At 35.9% G+C, this 20124-nt stretch overlaps 3 protein-coding genes across 14 annotated transcripts; 1 reads left to right on the forward strand and 2 right to left on the reverse strand.

Annotated features, from left to right (window-relative positions):
* Nucleotides 1-220: 220 nt before the first annotated feature.
* Nucleotides 221-5022, reverse strand: LOC8284466 (cysteine-rich receptor-like protein kinase 44). 10 transcript variants are annotated; one of them, XM_048373472.1, is made up of 9 exons: nucleotides 4336-5022; nucleotides 3983-4046; nucleotides 3529-3595; nucleotides 2269-3212; nucleotides 2007-2176; nucleotides 1682-1892; nucleotides 1106-1343; nucleotides 867-1017; nucleotides 221-770 (listed from the first exon to the last, which is right to left on the reverse strand). In XM_048373472.1, the coding sequence occupies exons 4-9, from the start codon at nucleotides 3119-3121 to the stop codon at nucleotides 471-473; spliced, it is 1923 nt and encodes a 640-aa protein (XP_048229429.1). In that variant the 5' UTR covers nucleotides 3122-3212; nucleotides 3529-3595; nucleotides 3983-4046; nucleotides 4336-5022; the 3' UTR covers nucleotides 221-470. The 10 variants fall into 10 exon arrangements, with proteins under 10 accessions (XP_048229429.1, XP_048229425.1, XP_048229426.1 ...); XM_048373468.1 differs by having other exon boundaries at nucleotides 2269-4046; nucleotides 4336-4674; nucleotides 4786-5022; XM_048373469.1 differs by lacking the exon at nucleotides 3983-4046 and having other exon boundaries at nucleotides 2269-3324.
* Nucleotides 5023-7639: 2617 nt separating this feature from the next.
* On the reverse strand, nucleotides 7640-13479 carry LOC8284468 (G-type lectin S-receptor-like serine/threonine-protein kinase At2g19130). Of its 3 annotated transcripts, none has more exons than XM_025156552.2 (7): nucleotides 12614-13400; nucleotides 9568-12450; nucleotides 9300-9475; nucleotides 8975-9185; nucleotides 8377-8614; nucleotides 8157-8307; nucleotides 7954-8078 (listed from the first exon to the last, which is right to left on the reverse strand). In XM_025156552.2, the coding sequence occupies exons 2-7, from the start codon at nucleotides 11009-11011 to the stop codon at nucleotides 8064-8066; spliced, it is 2235 nt and encodes a 744-aa protein (XP_025012320.1). In that variant the 5' UTR covers nucleotides 11012-12450; nucleotides 12614-13400; the 3' UTR covers nucleotides 7954-8063. The 3 variants fall into 3 exon arrangements, 2 of the variants coding, with proteins under 2 accessions (XP_015571971.2, XP_025012320.1); XR_007215390.1 differs by having other exon boundaries at nucleotides 8040-8056; nucleotides 8157-8263; nucleotides 12614-13479; XM_015716485.3 differs by lacking the exon at nucleotides 12614-13400 and having other exon boundaries at nucleotides 7640-8056; nucleotides 9568-12242.
* An 896-nt stretch (nucleotides 13480-14375) lies between these two features.
* LOC8284469 (SNAP25 homologous protein SNAP33) lies at nucleotides 14376-18110 on the forward strand. The gene is made up of 6 exons (XM_002514648.4): nucleotides 14376-14637; nucleotides 15538-16075; nucleotides 16584-16677; nucleotides 16960-17090; nucleotides 17577-17674; nucleotides 17881-18110. The coding sequence occupies exons 2-6, from the start codon at nucleotides 15581-15583 to the stop codon at nucleotides 17978-17980; spliced, it is 918 nt and encodes a 305-aa protein (XP_002514694.1). The 5' UTR covers nucleotides 14376-14637; nucleotides 15538-15580; the 3' UTR covers nucleotides 17981-18110.
* Nucleotides 18111-20124: the final 2014 nt, after the last annotated feature.

Raw genomic sequence — 20124 nt, forward strand, 5'->3', positions numbered from 1 at the left:
GTAGATAACTGTCACTTATTTATTAATTTTAAATAATAGAGTATGTGTCAATCATCCAACATTAAAATGTAAAACACTCTTATATATATATGTTACTTTTCTATTTATTGTGTTCGATGCACCAAACTTAAAAATTATTTGGTACTTAAGCTAGTTGTTTGCATTTGCATGAGTTAAGTAAGGTTACTTTTGATTTAGCCAATCCATGTTGAGTCTAGCCTTAAAAGCACATCATGCACCAGAGTGTGCTAGATTACTTTTGCTTAGCTGGCTAACTTGTGTTAGTTGTTTTACTTTAATCACTGTAAGAAAAGCACAATGTACTTATGTTGTTAATGAGAACAAGTTGCAATAAGAAGAAGCTAGAGTTTCCAACATTTTGCTCTTGCCTTCGCTATTTTTCCTCCTCTGTAAATTCAACAGTGTTGATAATTTTGGACACTCGATGGAAGCCAACGGGAATTCAGCCTCTATCGACCCTCAGGCAAGCTGATCGTCAACTCATTGTTGGAATATTCATCAGGTCCTTGAGTAGAAAATTCAACAGCTCTACGCCTGAGAAAAGCAGGTTCCTTTGGTGTCGGGAGCGTTTGAGTATCACTGCTCAACATGAGAACCACCAAAGACATTGTGGGCCGGTCAATCGGGTCCTCCTGAACACACAACAGCCCCACATGGATGCACTTTACAGCTTCTTTAGGGTTACAGGTATGTCTAATTGATGCATCGATCAACTCTGCCTCTTTGCCTTCTTTCCGTAGTTCCCATGCCTTAAAACATTACAAACCAACACACTTCAAATGATACTTCTGTACACTCAACGTTCCTGATGAATAGAAAGAGAGATGATCAGGTTTTAGACTCACCCAACTAAGCAGGGTGAAAGAAAGTCCACTGCGATGAAAGCTTGTGTTCCTCCTTCCACTCACTATCTCTAACAGGATCACACCAAAGCTAAACACATCTGATTTCTCTGAAAACTGTCCAGAAAATGCATATTCAGGAGACATGTAACCACTGCAACAATAGCAAGCAATGAGTTGTAGTAAAGTTTCTATGGTGTAGTGGATTAACGTTCAAATGAAATGGAGGGAATGATAAATACTAAGTCCCCATCACGCGGTTGGTGTTTGCTTCTGTTTGATTGATGCCAAAAATCCTAGCCATTCCAAAGTCTGAAATCTTGGGATTCATTGCTTCATCCAACAAAATATTGCTTGCTTTTAGGTCCCTGTGGATTACTTTCAGTCGAGAGAACTTGTGGATGTATAGGAGTCCTTGAGCTACACCTTCAGCAATGTTGAGGCGTTTATTCCAAACTAGTTTTACTCTTTCAGATGGATCTAATCATTAAAGCCATAAACAAGGATTATAAACATTGATAAACCTTGTAGGATGGGAATGTTCCATGTTCCCTTAAAAATGTAATATCAGGTTTTTTTGGTTCCCTTTGAAAGGAGATGCTATTCTGACATTTCGTTACAAAAATTATCTTTCCCTATGCAAATATAGAAATTTGCACTTAAAGCAACTGAAAACATAAAATCATTTAGGCTTAAGAAATTGGATATTGTATATATAACAAGATAAGATTTCACCGCAAGATTCTCATTGCATATCCATTTCATGAGTGGCTCTGAAGTCTCCCAAAAATTTTCTAGACAAAGAGAGAGAAATTTACCATAAAGAAATTTGTCCAAACTTCTGTTGGCCATGTACTCATATACTAGTATCTTTTCCTCTCGTTCAACACAGCAACCTAAGAGCCTAACCAGATACTTGTGTTGGAGATTGGCTATAAGTTTCAACTCATTCATGAATTCCTCTGATCCTTGCCCAGATTGTCTTGAAAGCCTTTTAATGGCCGCTTCTTGGTCACCAGGAAAATTTCCCTAATTAAAGAATGTGACAAAATGCAAATCAATCACCTGAAGAAAAGCAAACAGAGAAAATGCAAGTGCCATAACAAGCCCAATTTACTTTTATCTAGAGCAGATATGAGATACCTTGTAGACAGGGCCAAATCCACCCGCTCCTAGCTTATTTTCTTGAGAGAAGTTCTCTGTAGCAACCAATATACTCTTAAAGCTGAATATAACCAGCTGGACATTGTTTTGTCCTCCTCCATCTGCAGTAGTAGAGCTGGTGATATCAGGGATACTTCCCAACACCTCATCTGTTTAGAATATGTTAGCGAAATTCTTAACGGATTACATAAAGAAGCATGGAAATGAGCAGTGTTTTTGTCAGTGTATGTAGAGGGAGTACCTTGTTTTTCGATCCTCATCCTTCTTTGGATCAGAAACAGAGCCATACAGAGGAAAACTAGTATCACCACCGAGCCCAATCCTACTACCACCCCGATAACTTTTCTGCTTTTATTATTAGAACTTGAAAATTCAGAATCCGCAATCCTGACATAGAGAGTTTTTCCATTGCTGTCCTCATCCGCAAGCTGCCGTATGTTCAAGAGATCTCCATACCAAATTGAGCAATTGATACCATTGTTGCCACTGCCAGAATAAGCATAAGCAGTGCAAAGACAGTTATTCAAGCAAGTTGTTTCACATACCTGTGCATCTCGAGCTGGTAGTGTCCGTGAATTTACAGGTAATTCTATGCCACGACTTGCCAAAAATCTGTCACTTTTCCCATCAGCACGACTAGAGTTCCCGCACTGCAAACTGGTTTTCCTCACACATCCAGCTGAGTAATCCCCTGAATTCCACGCGTCTACTGACTTTGGACGAAAACCTTCCAAACAATAGCACAAGGGCTGGTCTGTCTCACCACAGCTCGCAAATGCCCCACAGAAGGCATATACTTCGCATTGTAGCCTTGGTTGAGACCAAAACACAGACCATTCATTTGAGGGCTCTAACCATGATTGTTGCTGAATCTGCCCTCCAACACTTATCAGTATCCGAGATAAGATAGAATTATTGTACAGAGAATAGGTGAAATAGTTCTCATAGTCATTGCTAACATAAGTAAAATTAAATATGTAACTCAGTCTCATTTCAGGAACTGAGCTAAAGATCTGTCCGTCCCAAGCACCACTAGTCCACATAATTTTAGACTTATTCCAAAGGATATAGTATTGGTTGCCATCTGGGTCCATCTCTACAGTGAAGAGGCCTGGTGCAGGATCTTCGTTGCTTCTCCATGAAATAAGACGTGTGCTTTCTCCATTGAGTTTATTGAATGCAAGCCTACCATCAGGGAGGATCGTATCAGTTGGATGATCAAAACTCTGCCATAGTGGCTCTGATGAATTATTCCCATCTCTTAAGACAAGATTTCCTTTCTGGAGAAGTACTGCTTCTGCAGAACTTGAAGTCACAGGGCTTAAATTTGTGGACCAAATTACAATACCAGACTCGTTGACGAGAACTAAATTACCATTAGATATTCTTAGTTCCGAAGAGTATTTATCAAGAACTGGTTTCTCTCTGTTTGCTACCCAAACTATGGTCTGTGGAGACAGTTTATTGTACCAAATGCCTATGTAGTAGTTTGAGGAGTTACCTGGCTTGAAGAAACCCAGTACAAATTTTCCTCCTTCTGAGGAAACAATTTGGTCACCCGACAGAGTCTGATTTGCAGAAATTTTATCAGCACCAAGAGAGAAATGAGAGTTGAAAGAAAAACATGCCACGAGAATAAGATTAAATAGGAACCACTTATTGCAGTTAGCAATCATGGTTGCAAATTAAGATTTTCAGGCAAGATGTATTTAATATCAAACAAGAAAGAAGTCACATATAATATGGAGCAATGGCTGAGTCGACTAACTGTTGCAAAATAGACATCGCCATAAAGGATTTGGACTTTCAAGATTTCCAAGTAGTTGAAAACACTCTTTGCTATCATCATACATATGTATATACATTGAAGAAATACTATTTAACGAGGAATTTCAAGCCCATTATTTGACTGGTCTTACAGCACGCAGCAAAGTTAATATTTTTTCTGTTCATACCTATTGCTTGGACTCAAGTGCGGGTAGCAGATACGGATACATATCCAGGAGTAGGATTTCTCCCCTTCAGGTGTGTACATGGTTAAGAAAGGAAAAAAAAAAGTCAAAATTCGGATATGGAATCGTATATATATATATATATATATAATTATAATTTTAAGCTAACTTAAAAGACTAATTTAATTATAACATTTTAATTTGCACTTCACTTCAACATCAGATATCTTAAACTACAAATTTGGAAGACTAAAACTACCAAATAAATGGCTTATAGATATGAAGGCATCTTGCTCCTCGTCCATTGAGGATCCAGTTTTCAAATGAAGGATTCGGGATAGATCCCCTACTCTTACCCTTGTAATGTCGACATGGGTGCATTCTTTTATAATGAAGAGCCTGTCCATACTTGTTTTGATCTTCAAAGTGTTGAGCAAGGAGTTTCATTTAACTCCTGAATGATTTGGAAGAGTGTGGGGGAAAAAACTCGAAGCAGCATCAGCATCAGAGCTGAAGTTGCTTGTTTGTGCAAGGTAAAGGGTGGCATATACTTTATGAATTCCTGAGAGTCTAACAGGATATCTATGTTGGAGGCTGAAAATGAGTTTCAGCTCGTCCATGAATTCCTCAAGTCCTTGCCCACATATTCTTATAGTCTTTTTATGGCTACTCTTTTTATCACCAGACAGGTTTCCCTACAAAAGAGGCAAACGCACAGATCAATCAACTAAGCAGAGACCAAACAAGAAATGAAAAAAAGAAATGCCATACAAACGAGTCCAATTCATTCCATCTAGAGTGCATACCTTGTACACAGAGCCAAACCCACCCTCTCCTAGTTTATTTGCTTTCAGGAAAGCTATCAGTAGCGGTTAATATACTCTTGAAACTGAAATATTTAGTTTATATAAATCTCTGTTAGCCCCTTGCGTTTTGGACCGTCCATAAATATCTAGTATTTTGGATATAGAGTTTAGGACTTTCAAAAAGGTACTTAGAAGCTCTGCTTGCAGTTCTGCTAATTGTTCACAAAAAAAGTCTTTTATTTAACTATTTATGCACAGAATTATACAGTTGATGTGCCATTGTTTGACTGTTCTTACAGCAAACTGAATATTTTACCAAAACTTGCTGCTACTCCATGCTTTTATATGTAACCAGTCTCTGATCTCTTGTTTCGTTAAAACTTCATTGTCAATTTCTCAAAAGAAAAATATTGAAACTTGGAAGTTACAGCTTTGTTTTCTTTCCTTGAAGTTTCTTGGCTTTGGATATATACATTTGGGTTCAAAATGTCAAAAGAAAATTTCTGCTGAAATGAAAATTGTGTGCACAGCATATTATAGTTCAACTCGGATCTTTCATATTGTACTTTGAAAATAATGAAATTGAGATTAAATTATAAAATTAGTGCGCGAAATGTCACAAATCTACTATGCAGTTTAGTTCAAGAAAAATAAAGTTATCAAATGCAAGAACCTAGAAATAAAGGAAATGATATATTTTCTGAATAGTATGGATACAGGATGTTGATACCATTAGGAAATCTGGTTAATTAGGGTAAAGGAAGCTAAAGTCATTGAGCAACATTGACGAGTTCAGAGCATAAATAGTTGCAATTGGGACTGAAATATTGGAAAAGCTTAGCCTGATAAATACACCTATGCAAATAGTAAACGGCTCATCAGGTTGACACCTCAAACCTGCTGACATAGGTTGTGGTATACCTTCCTTTCTTCTTCTTTTTTCCTCTCCATTTTTAAATGATTTTTGCGTTCAAATATATTGGATTACATAGTATTACACAGTGGCTATTCCACCAGTAATGTTAACCGGTAGAAGTATTTATTTTACGTCGTTTGGTTACTGGGCTGTTATAATATATATAAGTGGATTGGACATTTTTTTTTTTTGAGCTAATTTTTTGGGATGAATTCCATCCAAATCCATTTATCATGGTATCTGAACCAGTCTTATAGGTTTGGACCTGACCCGTTTGCATATTGCATATCACCCTGAGCGTTTTATTGTTATAGTGTATATAAGTAGTATTAGGCAACAATCTTCCTTTGAGCTAGTTTTTGGGATCATTAATCTTTTCGAGTATTGATAATATTTGATACTAGATGGATATCAATGTGAGAGCACACTAATTTTTATCTGCGATAATGGGTTTGGACTTGACCCATTTGCATGTTACATGTCGCGCTAAGCATTTTGTCTGCAATATCTGTTTGCATGTCACGCTAAGCATGAGGGAGGGTTGTTACAGTGTATATAACTAGTATTGAGCATCTTATTGCTTTGAGCTAGTTTTTGAGATAATTGATAGGTCATAAATAGTTATACTTATTGTATTTAATTTCATTACATTTTGATCGGATAATGTGCTTAGTTATGGAAATTGTGTTTATTCTGATCTAGATGGTGAAATATCAAGGATTTAGTGAAATTGAGCCAAAAGATATATTTTAAAGCATCACTTGTTTAAAACCAAGTCTTTTGAAGGAAGAGCAAGAATTTGGGCAGAAGATCATTTTCAATAAGGCGTGACCACACCTTACAATCCATCAGCTGCTGGAACCTGCATAAAAGAGTTTTGAATTTTTCAAGATAAATTTGTGGTGGACCCACTTTTATATAATTTCCTCTCTTTTTTGGAAGTGCTAGATAAAAAAAACTTTCTCCCATGTATTTAGAATTTTAATTTGTTTATATTACTCTTTATCTTATCTTTAGGAAGTTTATTTCTTTTTAATAAGGATTCTCTTATTATGGTTTAGGTTTAATTTCATATATAAAGAGTCTAGTTCTACCAAGTAAAGGATAGCTGAGTACTTTGAGATTATTCTTTTTCTTCTTCTATTCTCTATGATTCTTTTCTTGTAAATTCTTACTCCATCATGTGTGGCTAAGTTTTTAATTTCTAATTTAATAGTGAATAAATTCCAATTATGATTTTGTGAGGTTTTGTGCTTAACAGAATTCTTTTTTAATTCAAGTATTCTTTATTTCTTATTTTTATTATTTATAAATTTTTGATATTGATTGAACTAACAACTCAACTTTGATATTAAATCTTCTTTTGCTAAACTTTAAGTTTGTGATCCATAGTTGTCATTAACGATCGACACAAGTAGCAAGGAGCTGGCTCATGTGTATGTGTGATTACGGTTTATTCGAATTACATAGCTTGCATGATAGGCTTTAGAGAAATAAAGGAACAATGTTAATTCAATTGCAGTTATTTCAATTAATTAATGTTGGTTTAGTCATTCTTATTATTCTTAATGCTATCATTAAGTTGATATGGACGTTATCGTGCCCAGTTGACTAATGGTAAATTTTGATTTGGATGTTGTGTTTGAGTCAATTATATTAGGAGAATTACATTTGTTGCGGCTTTTTTCGAATAAGTAGACTAAGTACTTGAATAGAAGAATTGATATTTCAGCCTAAGATCATGATTACAATTGGATGAAATTAACACTCTTAAATTGGAAATTTATCAAGATTGATTTTTATTTACTTTAATATTCAGCCTTCATTATTTTCTATTTATTTATAATTTTGATTCAAACATTCAAAATCTCTCCATTTTTATTTTACTTTGAGAAGCTATCTATATTGGTTCTTTTGGGATTCGACCTGGTTTCACTATTTCTATAAGTTAGTCAGTAATTTATTTTGAAGGACTTCGACAACCCGTTCAATCAATAACCTTTGGGAGTGTTGATAATATTGGATACTAGATGGATGCCAATGTGAGAGCAGCCTTTATCGACCCTCAGGCAAGCTGATTGTCACTTCATTGTTGGAACATTCATTAGGCCCTTGGGTAGAACATTCAACAGCTCTACGAGTGAGAAAAGCAGGCTCTTTGGGTGTCGGGAGCGTTTGAGTATCACTGCTCAACATGAGAACCACCAAAGACATCGTCGGCCGGTCAATGGGATCCTCCTAAACACACAACAGCCCCACATGGATGCACTTTACAGCTTCTTTAAGGTTACAGGTATCTCTAATTGATGCATCTATCAACTCTGCCTCTTTCCCTTCTTTCCATAGTTCCCATGCCTTGACATTAGAAACCAAAAAACTTCAAACAGTCAGTTGACTTTTGTACACTCAAAGTTCTTGATGAGTAGAATGAGAGATGATCAGGTTTAATACTTACCCAACTAAGCAGGGTGAAAGAAAGTCCACTGCGATGGAAGCTTGTGTTCCTCCTTCCACTCACTATCTCTATCAGGATCACACCAAAGCTAAACACGTCTGATTTCTCTGAAAATTGTCCAGAAAATGCATATTCAGGAGACATGTAGCCACTGCAACAATAGCAAGCAATGAGTTGTCGCCAAGTTCTTATGGTGTGAATAGGAAACAATGATACATACTAAGTCCCCATCACCCGGTTGGTATTTGCTTCTGTTTGATTGATGCCAAAAATCCTAGCCATTCCAAAGTCTGAAATCTTGGGATTCATTGCTTCATCCAACAAAATGTTGCTTGCTTTTAGGTCCCTGTGAATTACTTTCAATCTGGAGAACTTGTGGATATATAGGAGTCCTTGAGCTACACCTTCTGCAATGTTGAGGCGTTTATCCCAAACTAGTTTTACTCTTTCAGATGGATCTCATCAATGAAGCCATTAGCAAGTATTAGAAAACATTTGATCAATCGTATGTAACATAGAATCTTGCATGTTTCCTTAAAAATAAAATATCAGATTTGTTTGGTTCACTTTGAAAGCAGATGTTATTCTGACATTTCGTTATGAACTCTATTCCAGTTTCATCTTTTGCACAAAGTAAACAGAGAAATTTTGTAAATTAAGCTCAAAATTAGATTTTATCTACACTGTATAGCGTAACTGAAAACATAAAATCTTGTTAAGAAACAGGATTTTATACAACCACATGAATTTTCTTCCCATAATTTTCATTTCATATACATGCCTAGAGAGAGAGAGAGAGAGAGAGAATAGAAATTTACCATAAAGAAATTTGTCCAAACTTCTATTGGCCATGTACTCGTATATAAGTATCTTTTCGTCCCTTTCGACACAACAACCTAAGAGCCTAACCAGATACTTATGTTGCAGATTGGCAATAAGCTTCAACTCATTCATGAATTCCTCTAGTCCTTGCCCAGATTGTCTTGAAAGCCTTTTGATGGCTGCTTCTTGATCACCAGGAAAATTCCCCTAATGAAAGAATGTGAACAAAGCAAATCAACCACCTATGAGAGGCAAACAAGAAAAAAAGAAAAAAGAAAGTTCTGTAAACAAGGCCAATTTACTTTCATCTACAGCAGATACCTTGTAGACAGGGCCAAATCCACCCTCTCCTAGTTTATTTTCTTGACAAAAGTTATCTGTAGCAGCCAATATACTCTTAAACCTGAATATAACTAGTTGTGCATTGTTGTGTCCTCCTCCATTTGCAGTAGTAGCAGTAGTGCTGGTGATATCAGGCATACTTCCCAATACCTCATCTGTTTAGAGTATGTTACAGAAATTCTTAATGGATTACATAAAGAAGTATGGAAAAATGAGCTGTATTTTTGTCAGTGTGCGTACAGAGTACCTTGTTTGTCCATCCTCATTCTTCTTAGGATCAGAAACAGAGACATGCAAAAGAAAACTAGTATCACCACGGAGCCCAATCCTATTATTACCCCGATAACTGTTCTTTTTCTATTATTATAACTTGAAAATTCAGAAGCCGCAAGCTTGACATAGAGAGTTTTTCCATAATTTTCTTCATCTGCAACCTGTTTTATATTCAAAAGATCTTCAAACCAAAATGAGCAATTGACGCCATCGTTGCCACTGCCAGAATAAGCGTAAGCAGTGCAAGAACAATTATTCAAGCAAGTTGATTCACATTCCTGTGCATCCCCAGCTTCTACTGTCCATGAATCTCCAGGCAATCCCTTGCTGCGACTTTCCAAAAATCTATTACTCTTCCTTTTAGCATCACTGGAATTCCCACACTGCAAACTGGTTTTCCTCACACACCCAGCTGTATAAACTTCTGAGTTCCACTCGTCTATTGAGTTTGGACGAAAACCTTCCAAACAATGGCAGAAAGGCTGCTGCTCTAAACCGCAGCTGGCAAATGCCCCACAGTAGGCATATACTTCGCATTGTAGCCTTGGTTGAGCCCAAAACAAATTCCATTGCTTTGCGGCCTTTAACCATGATTGTTGCTGAATCTGCCCCTGGACATCTACCAGTAACCTAGTTACGATGGAATCATTGTACCGAGAATAGGTGAAATAATTCTCACGGGCATTGCTGAAATAACTAAAATTAAATATATAATTCAATCTCATCTCAGGAACTAAGCTGAAGATCTGTCCGTTCCAAGTACCACTAGTCCACATAATTTTAGACCTATTCCAAATGATAAAGTATTGGCTGGCTCCATTGGGGTCAATCTCTAAAGAGTAGAGACCTGGTGCAGGATCATCGTTGTTTTTCCATGAAGTAAGACGTGAGCTCTTTCTGGTGATTTTATTCAATCCAAGCTTACCACCAGGGAGCCACGTATGAGTTGGATGATCAAAACTCTGCCATAGTGGCTCCGATGAATTAGGCCCTGAAGAATTTCTTAAAACCAGATTTCCTTCCTCAAAAAGTACAGCTTCTACAGAATTTGAAGTCACAGGGCTTAAATTTGTTGACCATATTTCAATACCAGACTCATCGACGAGAACTAAATTACCATTAGATATTCTTAGTTCCGATGAGTATTTATCAAGAACTGGTTTCTCTCTATTTGCTACCCAAACTACGGTCTGTTCAGACACTATATTGTACCAAATGCCTATATAGTAGTATGGGGAGTTACCTGGCTTGAAGAAACCGAGTATAAAGCTCCCTCCTTCGGAGGAAACAGTTTGGTCACCCGTTAGAGTCTGATCTGCAGAAATTCTTTCGGTCGCAAGAGAAAGATGAGAATTGAGAGAAAAACATGTGAAGAGAATAACACAGAAGATGAACCACATAGTGTAGTTAACAATCATGGCTACAGATTAAATTTTCAGGAAAAATATACTTAATAGTTAACAATCAGTAGCTACAGATTAAAGAAGTCACATTTAATGTAGAGCAATGGCCGAGTCAACAAACTTGTAAAACCAAAGAGGACTACCCATTTAACAATTTCTAGTCAACGCTAAAAAAATCTGAACTTTCAACAGCTCCAAGTAGTTGAACCTTCATGGGCCATTGTTTGACTGGTCCTACTCCTGAATCATGTTGAAGAGTACTGTAGTGGAAAAAGAGTGGTTGTTGAAGCTGAAATTAACTTAATCTGAATGAAATTAAAGTTAACATATAAGATACATAGACAAGTCTATGGTGGCAGAGGAAGCAGGTTATTCATAGACAAGCAAGTCACCTAAAATTTCTGACTTAGCATATATGATATGTTAACTTGGTTCTGGTCCATTTTTAACAGGCAATTTGATGTGAACATCTGACACAAGTTAAAAGTTACAGGCAACAATTTCAATAGTTATCAAATTAACCAAGAAGCACTGCCTCGCCGATACACCTAACAAAATCGTAGGTGGCTTGTTGGTTCAAGTTCAACACCTAAGGCTTGCATCTTATTCAATATTCAGCTTCATAATCCCAAGTAAATTTCATGAGTTCGAGGGATAAGAGGGATGAAAGGTAGCACAATGAGATCAAAGCTTATGGTACCCTTCCACTCACTATCTCCAACAAGAAGACTCCAAAAATCTAAAGACATCTGATTTCCCTGAAAATTGCCTAGAAGATCCATATTCAGGAGACTTGCAGCCACTGCAACAATAGCATGCACAATATTGAATGATGTTCATTTAAAAGCTGTAGAAAAGTTGCTTGTTTGGTACCAGGATCAAACAAATTGTAAAGAGTGGCATACTGATTCCCTACAACACGATTGACATTTCCTTCTGTTCGATTGATGCCAAAAATCCTTCCCATTCCAAAGTTTGAAATCTTAACTTCATTCCAGCAAAATATTACTTTCTGTTAAGTTTCTTTAAGAAAATGAAAAAGCAAATGAAGTTGGATAAGAAAAGATTGCTGGAAAAACTTATTAATCTCCTTGACTAAAACCAGAAGTACATATACAACTTAAGCTAAGAAAAAGTAAGAAGATGAAAAGCTTGTACAGTGTCACAAGCAACCTTCAAAACTACATGCATTGGTTAATAGGACTGTCAATGCTTTAACTTAAGTAATTAAACTAAGCTAACAAAAGAAAATGAAGCTACTAACATGCAGAAAATAAGACCAAAAAAAAAAAAAAAGGAAAGCTAGCTACGTTACAGCTAGACTTAACACTTCCCTTCAGATCCCAGTGAATGACTTTTGTTCTATAGAACTTGTGGATGTATAGGAGTCCTTGAGATACAGCTCTGCAACTTGATGCGTTTATCCCTAACCAGTTTTGCTTTTCCTGAAGGATCTAATCTACAATTAATGCCATTAGCAAAATTAGCCAAGTTTTTTTAGTCAATTTTTCAGAACATGAAATGTGAATCCTCGCCAGGATTCATGTTTCATGTCTATTTCCTGAGCTGATCTAAAAGGAAGATATTTATTGAAAGATTAAAGAAATTGAACTTTACCAAACATAAATTTGTCCAAATCTCGTTAGCCATTTATTCACAGATCAGTGGTTTTTTTTCTCCCTTTCGACACAGAGCCAGGCAAAATATTTACGTTGAAGGTTGTGAATGAGTTTCAGCTCTACCTGCACCTGGACAGAAACAGTTCCCTGGGATTGGGTTTCGGTCATGAATTTCTCAAGTCCTTGCTCGGATTTTCTTGTCTTTATATGTCTACGTTTGTTTATCACCGGGCAGGTTTCCCTACAGAAGAGGGACCGAATGCAGAAATCAATCAATTAAATTCCTATCTAGTAGTTTCAGCAGTTATCTGAACTGGGAAACTCACTATAAATTCCCAGTGAAATCGAAAAGTTCAAAACCTTGAAGAGCTCCAGGTGCTTAAAAACTCTGCTCGCTGTCCTCCTAACTGTCGACAAAAACAGTCATTTTTACTGAACTGTTTTGATGTGGCATTGCTTGCCTGTTGTTACAGCAAACTAAATATTTTGCCAGAACTTGCTATCACTCCATGCGTTTACGTCGCCAGTCCTCGACCTCTTATTTCATTGAAGCTTCATTTTCAGTTTTTCCAAAGAAAAACAAGCTTGGAAGTTAAAGCTTTGTTCTCTTTCCTCGAAGTTTCTTGGCCTTGAATATATATATATATAATTGGAGGAAAAATTTCTACCAAGATGAAAATATTGCGCACAGCATATTATATTTCACCTCGGAGTGTCAATAACTTTCTTTCGATATTTTGCAGAAGACTTGTCAATGGATTCTAGAATTAATTAATTCATTAATTAAGCAAGCAAATGCAGTTGTGCTAAAGTCATACCTGAAATATCAGAATGGAAGGCTTTGTTGAGGTCAAATTGAGTTGGTTGAAATGGTCTCTCTAATCTGAAATTTCTGTTGCTCCATGGAAAATCTACGTTCTAACTCTGCTTTCTTTTCTTTTGCTTTTTCTTTTTAAAATAAAAGAGCCTAAAAATAATTAATAAGTATTACATTCAATAAATACATACTAATTTTATATTATAAATATGAACTTTTCTTCTTAGCTTCTAACTCTGTTTTCTTATCATTAATTAATGGATAATCCCATTATACTCGACCAATTGTATAATATTTATTTTTATTTTTATTTTCATTTGAAAAAATATATATATTCTTCCTTATTATATATATACATTTAATTGCTTTATTTTTTTTTTCTCTTTTTTGGTATTTTGCAATTTTCTTCCTTATTATTTTAAGTAAATACTTTTAGATGACATTAGGCATTACCAAAATGTCCAATTTTTTTTAATATTTTGTTTTTTCTAGAAAATAAAGCTACCAAGAAAGTAAATTTTTAATTATCCATATTACTAATTTACTATAGAGCTTCATTTTTAAATCCACTAAAAAGAAAAGAAAGATCACTAAACAGCCCTGATAAAGTGACAAGTGGAGCGGAGTTGAATTCAATGTTGTATCATTTCAAAACTTTAAACACCAATATCTTTAATTTCTTTTGTGTTTCTTTAAAAAGAAAATGGAAACCAAGAAAGGGATTATAGAAAATTATCATAATTTATTTAAAATAGATATCTTTGGGTTTTACTTTTATCTTAATTTTCATATTTCAAATTCAATTTTTATATTTCAGAAAAACAAATCCATTTAGTTATTTTTAGGAAATATTTGGTCCACTATGAATAAATATATAATTGAAGCATATGATGGTGATTGAAAGCTAGAAAAATTATATATAAAGAAAGAGTCAAAATAAGTACATTTCAACGGCTCTTCACATTGTGATATTAGAGAGAGCCCTTTGGCAATTTTCTTGCCAATTTCCTTTCCACTTCCAAGACTTGGTTCCAGTCTTTGAACCGAACGCGTTCGATCATCAAATCCTTCAGTTTCTCTCTCTAAAACCATAATAAAATCTCTTATCTCATCTCAAAGAGAGTTCTTTCTCTTGCTAAAAACAAGAGATTCTTTAGATTGCCTTTGTCCTCAATTTTTGCAACTTCTTTTTACCATACTATCAGGTAATACCCAGATTCTCTCTTTCTCTTTTTGTTTTCTTGGTTGCTGTTTTGAAATAGTCTCTAATTTCACTTCTTTCTTTAACTTTGTACTCTTAATTAGCAACCACTTATGTGGGATTTCTTTAAATTCTTGAACTTTGTTTTTGCTCTTCTTGTTATCATCGTGGAAAAGCTTAAAACTTTGCAATCTTGTTTTCACTGTTGTTTGCGATTTTGATTGTCCTCCTGCATCAAGTTTTGACTTCTGAAATGCCCTTTTGTTAATCCTTTCATTGGTTTATGGTCTTTTCTCTTGATCTTTTTCAAGAATTCATATCCGTTATTTCTGTTTGGTTGGCGAGAAAATTCAAAATAGAAAATTTTCAGACTTGGGTTTGTTTCTGTTTCGTCATTTTCTGTCTTTTTGCTTTTCTGATATAGTTTCTTGTTAAACATGATTGATGATTTCCTATTTTATCCTTTTTATGTCAATTTTTTAAAATTATACAGTAATATCTCACTAATGTTTTCTTTTTCTTTTGAATCATGTAAAATAAGGAAAGAGATTGCCCTTGATTTATTAACTTTGCACTGTTTAGTTATCTATCCCTTAGACAAAAACTTTTTATTCCCTTTTTGAATTTCATCTTGAAATATTAAGTGCTCCTTTTGATGGTTTCTGTTCTCTAGCGGTAGTTTCTGTTGTATGCAAACATATTTTGCCCCCTTTTCGTCCTTTGAATTTTCTAACTGTGGAGTTGTTTTGTAATACTCTATCATTCTTTTCTCAAAATCAAGATCCTATGCTGCTTTCCTTCACTGGAGCTTTCATGTGCTTAAATTGAGTGTTCTGGGTTATTTGTGTTAATTCGTAGTAAATTCACCGACTGACTGACATGTTCATTGCTTCATTTTCTGTAGGAATTTTATTCTTATCAGTCTCTGCACTTTTTGATTTGAGAGAATGTTTGGTTTAAAGAAATCTCCCTTACATCTTGGTAAGCACAACAAGGTTGACCCACAGTATCCTGATCCTCCTCGTTCTAACCCTTTTGATTCTGATGATGAATTGGACCGTAAGCAAACTCTTAAAACTTCAAGGAAAACTTCCCCAGAACCCAATCTGACTACACCAAATTTTGGTGCCAACCCATTTGATGATGATGAGGAAAAAGGGACATCTTCATCATCTTCATATGCCCTCACTTCATCTGCAAGAAATAACTACAAGAATGATTTCCGCGACTCAGGAGGCGTAGAAAACCAATCAGTGCAAGAATTGGAGAACTACGCCGTATACAAGGCTGAGGAGACTACAAAGGCAGTCAATGGCTGCCTGAAGATTGCAGAGGAAATCAGAGAGGACGCAACTAAGACTATGATCACCTTGCATCAGCAGGGGGAGCAAATGTACAGGACCCATAATGTGGCTGTTGAGATGGATCACGATCTTAGTCGGGTATGATTTGAATCTTGGCAATAAGCATATTCAAAAGGGTAAAAAGGGTATATATATATGAAAAGTGGTATTGGCCTCTCAATGAGATTCTCTTACTTAATACTATACACTTCCTGGTGTTAGATTGAGTGTGATTATCATAGTTCAATTTCTCAGTCTAGGAAGTCTTATTCATTGATGCTTCTATGCTGGATGCTGTTCCCATATCTTTCTTTTACTTGATGTGAGATTTACTTTTATTAAATTTTTATGGAGTTCTTTATGGATCTCTGTAAGTTGATCATTAATATTTTCAGTTAAGGATATTGATATATAGAACTTGAAAGGGGGTGCCAATGGTGTAATATTCCACCATTCCTCTTTCATCCTCGGATTATTATTTCTTGTGGCTTTGCAATTACTTATCATCCATTGAGGTGTTGCTGTTATTTTTATGGATTTCTTATTATCTGTTCAGTTAATGGAGTAGAAGGAACACTTTTGATGGTTGTTTCTATTCTGGTTTCAGGGAGAAAAGCTTCTTGGGAGTCTTGGAGGCATTTTCTCCAGAACTTGGAAGCCAAAGAAGAATCGTCCAATTACCGGCCCTGTTATCACAAGAGGTGGTTTCTCTTTGCATATTTTCCAGCGATTGATATTATTTATTTTCAAAATTTAAATGTTGGTTAAGAGCCATAAAACCTTATAGGCAGAAAATGAGGTTAAGATGAGCTGTATTGGTTTTTCTCCTTTTCCTTTCCCCCCTTTTCTTGATTGACAAGCTTCTTAGAAGTCAAAACTGGGGTGCTAAAGTTGCAAGTTGCAACCACTTGAAATTATAGATCTCCCCTACTTCATAATTCATCCTTTAAACGTATTTGTGATTATTTTGATTTGTTTTATAGATGACTCGCCCAAAAGGAGAGGTAATCACTTGGAGCAGAGGGAGAAGTTGGGACTGAATGCTGCACCTAAGGGCCGGACAAGCACAAGAACCCCTCCGCCTGAGCCCACTAATGCATACCAGAAAGTTGAGGTTTGTGTTTTTTTTTTTACTTTATCCGCAATATGTACTAAAACTACAAGAATAAATGCATGTGTTAAATCTATGGAATCGTATTGTGTTATTTGATCACTGTCCATCGCAGGCAATTATTTTATTAAATAACAACCATTAACTATTTTTAACATATTATTCATTTATTCTTTTCCATTAGACAATCTGGGTTGTAATGGAGAGACTTTGCAACACTTGAGACTATATTTTCCTTAAAACACTTCCCGATTTTCTTTCTGGGCAATCGTTTTTATTCAGATCAATTGGAAACATCTTCCCTTTCCTTTCAGTCTGTCGGATATCATGTTCTATTATACTGTTTTAGTTTCTACTCCTGCAATAGAAGTCAACTTCTTGTATTTTATTTGAGTGTCTACCCAATATGTAAGGCTACAACCAACAATGTTTATTCATCTGCTACTGCAATTTAATTATCTTTTTTTTCTTGGTGATAATGCTAAACAGATGGAGAAGACAAAACAAGATGACGCACTCTCAGATTTGAGCAATCTATTGGGAGAACTCAAGGATATGGCTGTCGACATGGGGAGTGAAATTGAAAGGTTGGTTTTATAGGTTTAAATTTTTGTTGTTATTTGATTTGCCCCCCTTCTTGGCAGAGTGGTTCTAAGAATTTCTACTGTGCGTCTCTATTTGTCTAAGCAGAAGCACTTTATGGAAAAATTATGTGGCTTGAGCCATCAATTACTTATATAATTTATTCTCAGGTTAATGCTCTATGAACTTAACCATTCCGCTATAACTGCAGGCAAACCAAAGCTCTGGATCATGTCCAGGACGATGTGGATGAACTAAATTCCCGTGTTAGAGGTGCTAATCAGCGCGGCCGTCGTTTGCTTGGAAAATAGGTTGCAGGTCGCCTTGTTTGATTGAACACTGACCTGCTGATATTGGCTCACTTTTCTCATTGTTATTCTTCATGTATGGATTTGGATTTACATTTTCTTAATGGATAAATGGGATTTCTTTTTTCTTTTCTCCTTTTCTTCTTTCTTCCTTAAAACACGTTGTGGTACATACAAGATTCAGAAGTTCTACTCCTTATCATGCCTGTATTCTATACTTTTTGTTAATCCATTGTCCTAAACTGACTACCGTTATTCTCAAAATGTAAGAAATCAACTGTATGCCCGGAATTGTTTAATCTTGCTTCAATAACATGGCATTTAGAACCATGAATAAGTCTGATATCTCGACTGCCACACAGCAACTCGTCTTTCAGTCGACTCTTGAGGGACGGGAAATTAATAGCATGCATGTGCAGAGGTGGTCATGAACCCTTAATTCACAAAAATCGTATCTGTGTAAATGATTAGAGTGGTATTGAACATTGCTTAGGCGCATGCATGCATCTTTTTCGGTGGGGAGAGCTCCTCCTGAATGCAGAATTGTGCAATGAAATATGCAGAACATTTGCGGTTAAAAGTAAAACTGACGTCTTCTTGATGTAATCAAGTCAATATATACCCACACACACACACACACACACACACACATATATATATAGAGAGAGAGAGAGAGAGATGCCATTCTGGGTGACATAATAAATTAAGCTTGAGCTGTTTCTTTTGTTCTCTCCTATTTAATTGCAGCAGCATTTCTCTATCTTTCTCGCTATCTCTCCTCTATGCCCAAAAGTGAGAAGTAGAGCTTGTTTCTATAGATATTGGTGACATTTTAAATGCTTGGTGTCCAAATAAATAGTGCTCAAATAGTTTGTTTACTTCAAACCTTTATGTACTTGGTATGTAGATCTTCATTTTCATGTCATTGGGTCGGCTCCTCTGCTCATACAATTAGTTGTACTTTCCTCTCCCTTTATTCTACCCTTTTTCAGCATGAAGAGACTTCTTCCCATTATTGCCATTTCAGGCTACCAGATTCTAGCAGTCATATTTTTCTTTCTCATCTTCATGTCAAGGCTTCAATTATTCCATGCAGTATTACAAGAATCCTTCCCTGCAGCGCCTACAACATCTCACAAGCACCATGTCCATCACCATCACGGCCGCCATGTTGAAAGGTACCATCATTATTCTTCAGCAATGACGCAGAATGAGGAGAGAGTGCCAAACTTTAGTGTTGAGAAACGCCTAGTTTATACTGGACCGAATCCTCTCCATAACTGAATAAGACTTGCCTTTTTCTTATTTTCTGTAAATTTGTGAGTTTTCATTTACGTTGCAGCAAGTTAAATTATGTTCAATATGCAGTTCCCTTACATGTATTATTACCTTTCTATGAAAAGAAAATGACAAAAATGAAAATCTGAATTTCTAATATAATGTAAAAAGACATATAGGCGCATGTGCTTCTTCTATTTTATTTTTTTTCCTTCTAATGCCATGTTTCACATTTATACAATTTCAAGAACTGAAGCTGTAGTATTCCAATTCGGCAATATTAGACCTGATGCATCATTTGACCTGTACTTGCTCCAAAAAATTCCTTAGCACCCTTAACTTTGAATTGAGTTTTATTGACACCTGAGCCTTATAGACGGAAATTATAAAGCCGTTTGGATCCCCACATTCGTAAGTTCAAGCATCTGTGCAAGTTCAAAGGGTCAAGAGACTTGTTCTGCGACAAGGGTAAAATATGTATTAATGTTGAATTATATGGTGAAAATGTGGCATACCAATATGGATAAGTGGAGATGGTTCTCAAAATCCCATTAAATCATGGCATACCATAAGAAGCCATGCCAATAGTAATACCTGAGAAACATTAATTGAAAAGTTGGAGGAGACATCAAATAAATGCCATCAGCTTTATTTTTGCCTTGGTTATTGCTAATGCCTTTAAACCGCCGGCACTCCACAGTTTTGTGCCTATTCCGTTAACGTATATCAATTAATTTTCTCTCTCTCTACGTTCATTATAATTCATGGCAGGCAAAAAAAGGGCCATCAACTAAAGTGAGGAGCATTGGTTGCTTCTTCTGCTGCCTTTCCTCTTTGGCTTCTATAAAGATTTGGCGCTGCACAAGTTG

This window comes from Ricinus communis, chromosome 4 (genome assembly GCF_019578655.1).
Source record: "Ricinus communis isolate WT05 ecotype wild-type chromosome 4, ASM1957865v1, whole genome shotgun sequence".
Lineage (NCBI taxonomy): Eukaryota > Viridiplantae > Streptophyta > Magnoliopsida > Malpighiales > Euphorbiaceae > Ricinus > Ricinus communis.